The sequence below is a fragment of the Euprymna scolopes genome, chromosome 6 (assembly GCF_053919585.1).
Source record: "Euprymna scolopes isolate OS-2025 chromosome 6, ASM5391958v1, whole genome shotgun sequence".
Taxonomy (NCBI): domain Eukaryota; kingdom Metazoa; phylum Mollusca; class Cephalopoda; order Sepiida; family Sepiolidae; genus Euprymna; species Euprymna scolopes.
This window is the reverse complement of record NC_136487.1, coordinates 95,359,508-95,362,809: the sequence shown is the minus strand read 5'-3', so window position 1 is coordinate 95,362,809 and position 3,302 is coordinate 95,359,508. Positions and strand designations below refer to the sequence as shown.

Genomic DNA, 3,302 nt, shown 5'->3' with positions numbered 1-3,302 from the left:
TTTAAAAATTTAACGAAATTTAAATTTCTGTTTCATAAAAAAAGGCAACGTAAAACAGCGTTCTCAACAATTCAATTCAGTTCCTGCAAAATAACATTCTAGATTGAGATAACAAACATAAAACTCGTCTCAGTCTAAACATAATTCTTAGCGCTGATTGGACCAGTAATCTAGATAATTTGCATACGAAATTTCTACCACTACAGGAAAAATTTAAAATTTTAACGCAAAAGTATTCCTCAAATCCAGTTTGAACGCTTAAAAGTTCCAGAAATTTTATAAAAACATTTAAAATTGGAAGTCTAACCTAAATATCTTTTTAATATGAATATGTACGTTGAGAGCATTTTACAGACCTTTCTTTTCGTCATAATGAGCTGATTTTCAGTGATGTCGAAAGTATCGATTCCTTCAAATTCGTAGAAACGGTGATTGTATTTTTAATAGAAACTTCAGTACATATGCGTAACTTGTTATTTTTTAATTCGACTTACAATTTCTATAAGAGACAAAGCCGAATTCAAGTCCTCGATCGTCAGTTCTGAATTTATTATATCGTTTCTGGTATTTTCGACCACCATGGCTAGTAAATGAATATTTTGGTACTTATATTGAATCGCGTACTCAGGGAGTTCTTTATTATTGACAAAGAAACTTGTTTAATCATTCGTATACTTTACTGTCGTCTGCCTTTTTACATTACTTTCAAATTTCATATCGTCTGTCTTAATATGGCAAACAATTGCACAATTTTATTCGTATCGTTTCTCTTCAGACTGAAATCTCCGTCAATGACTCAATAAGTTTTGAAGTCTACTAAATCTTGTGAATTTGTGAGATTTTGTGCCTAAGTACCTGCCTAATGTATATTTTGATGCGCATACGTCAATATTGATTCTGACATTACACCCTCTAAAATGCTTTCAATAAAAAAATCATCTAAAAAAACCTATCTCGTATAGAACTCCCTCCTTTTGGAGACTAGTAAATAAGATTGATAATTTGTTTCCAAATTTGGATGGTGATTTCATATTTTTAAAGAGATTATCAACTCTGAAGGAAACCATAAAATCTTACGGAAGTTTATTCCTCTTTGGCTTGACATTAGAAATGCAGATTTTCTGTAAACTTTCTATGTTTACTGTCTTGATGTATATAAACAATTTTATAGCATCGTGATCCGAAATTATATTGTACATGCAATAATATAACGCATGATTAAATGTTGAAATCTAATCAATGCAATATTCGCATAATATGCTATCGATAATCTCCAATTATAAGGATTATTTTTTTAATTTAACCATATTTTCAACGCCAGCTTGTACTGGAACGACATGTAGAAACACTCGTTACAGCAAGCCAACTGACTTCAAAAACAAAGGAACTCTGAAGATATAGTAATTTTAGTATCAACAGGTATATTTATTTAAGAAGAAAGTAAAAAATGAAAAGAAGAGAGAGAAAAACAAACGATTAGAAAACGCGTGGAAGAAGAAAAATAATGTCACAATTCCGACGAAGATAACATGTCAACAAATTCGAAAATAGGGCCAGATAAATGTTCTTAACATGAAATAGTCCTAAATGTTTTAATATAAATTTGACATACCGTTTGTTTCTGCCGATGCAACGAGATTACATCACATTTTAATACCTCGATTCCACGCGGTCACAAAAGGGTTACCGTTTACTTGTCCGGTGTCCAACTAAATATTACCTTTCTAGGAGAAAAAATCAAAGGGAGATAACTCTGTGGCGCAAAAGGGCATCATTCTGGGTCGTTTTTCTTTTCTACCCAGCAAGATGTCTGAAGGAGGAGAGATATTGTTTCCGCCACTTCTTCCAAAAGATTTGTGCCAAATGCTGGGCACGTTTCTATTGGTGTTTGAAGGTGTTTTCTCTTGTGAATTCATCTGTGGGAACAGTAAGTGGGTTCAGCTTCTGGGTGAGGAGCATGGCTGGGGTTAGCAAGGAAGGCTCATCTGGGTCTGTTGATATCGGAACAAGTGGTCTGGCATTTATGATAGAAGTCACCTCTGCCATTAAGGTGGAGAGTGCTTCGTGTGTTAATTTCCTATGCCCTTCTTGTAGGAAAATAGAGTCTAAAATTCGTTTGGCCATACCTATCATCCTTTCACAGGTGCCACCCATGCGTGGGGCGTGTGGGGGAATGAAAGTCCAAATACAGCCTTGTTCGGCTAAATATTTGTTGATGGGAGTCGTCATATTTGAGGCAATATTCAATTCCTTGCACGCGCTGACAAGATTAGTGCCATGGTCGGAGCGTATGTGTTTGACCGGGCCGCGAATAGAAAAGAAGCGTCTAAGGGCATTGATAAAGCTGGAAGTGTCAAGAGATTCAATAACTTCAATGTGTATGGCTCTCGTGGCCATGCAGGTGAATATGGCTGCTAAATTGGACATTTGAAGAAGATGTACTTAGAGTAGACACCTCAGGGCGAATCTCGCTATCCAAGGAAGGTTCTACTAGATCGAAGTTTGTTTTTGCACAGCATTCCAAAATGGGTTCTAGGAGGAAGGTAGCCAGGTTGTACTTGAGAGGTGGGCGGCAGGTACTGATCTGGTCGTGCAGTCGGCAGGGTTTAGATCTGTTTGTACGTATTGCCATTGAGCAGGAATGGAAGATTTTCGGATTCGCGATACTCTATTACTTACATAGACGTAATAACGCCTAGTTTCATTATAGATATAGCCGAAAACCACTTTACTGTCAGTGTAAAATGTGGTACCATCTATCCTTAGGTCGATTTCTGAAGTAACCAGTTCAGCTAGTTCGATTGCCAAAACAGCGGCGCAAAGTTTCAGCCTAGGAATCGAATGTTCGGTCTGTTTTAGCAGAATTAGCAGTAACCAAAATGAGAAATAGAGAGCTTACCTCGGATACGTCTGTTTTGGGCTGAGCGAAAGAGAGAGTTCCAAGATGGCGTCCATGGGCTTTTATTAGCGTTTACCCAATGTAATTATCGTTGAATCACGTCTGCTCTCGAGCGATTATGCAAATATGTCGTTCCCGGCCGCTATAAAGGCAGGACACTGGAAAGGAGAGGGCGCGTTCTGCAGATTGTGTGTAAGTGATTCTGGCGAGTAGATTGTGCTTGTTACGACCCACGTGTCTGCGAGAGGCGAGTTTTTGTTTCGTCTGTTTTTAGTTGTATTTTTTTGTTGTTTGTTTTGCCTACTACATTTTTGTTTCAAGCTATTTCGGCCCAACTATAGCAAAGTGCAGATAAGAAGTGATATTATCAAGCCGTTCTCTGGCGAAGAATGTCGAGAGCAAG

At 37.5% G+C, this 3,302-nt stretch overlaps 1 protein-coding gene across 1 annotated transcript; it reads right to left on the bottom strand.

Annotated features, from left to right (window-relative positions):
• Positions 1-1,878: 1,878 nt before the first annotated feature.
• Positions 1,879-2,397, bottom strand: LOC145278205 (uncharacterized). The gene has a single exon (XM_080130492.1). The coding sequence runs from the start codon at positions 2,395-2,397 to the stop codon at positions 1,879-1,881; it is 519 nt and encodes a 172-aa protein (XP_079986618.1).
• Between the last annotated feature and the right edge of the window lie 905 nt (positions 2,398-3,302).

Bases quoted from the DNA above. Each gene is read 5' to 3' on its own strand.
- LOC145278205 (XM_080130492.1), bottom strand. From the start codon at position 2,397: ATGGCCACGAGAGCCATACACATTGAAGTTATTGAATCTCTTGACACT.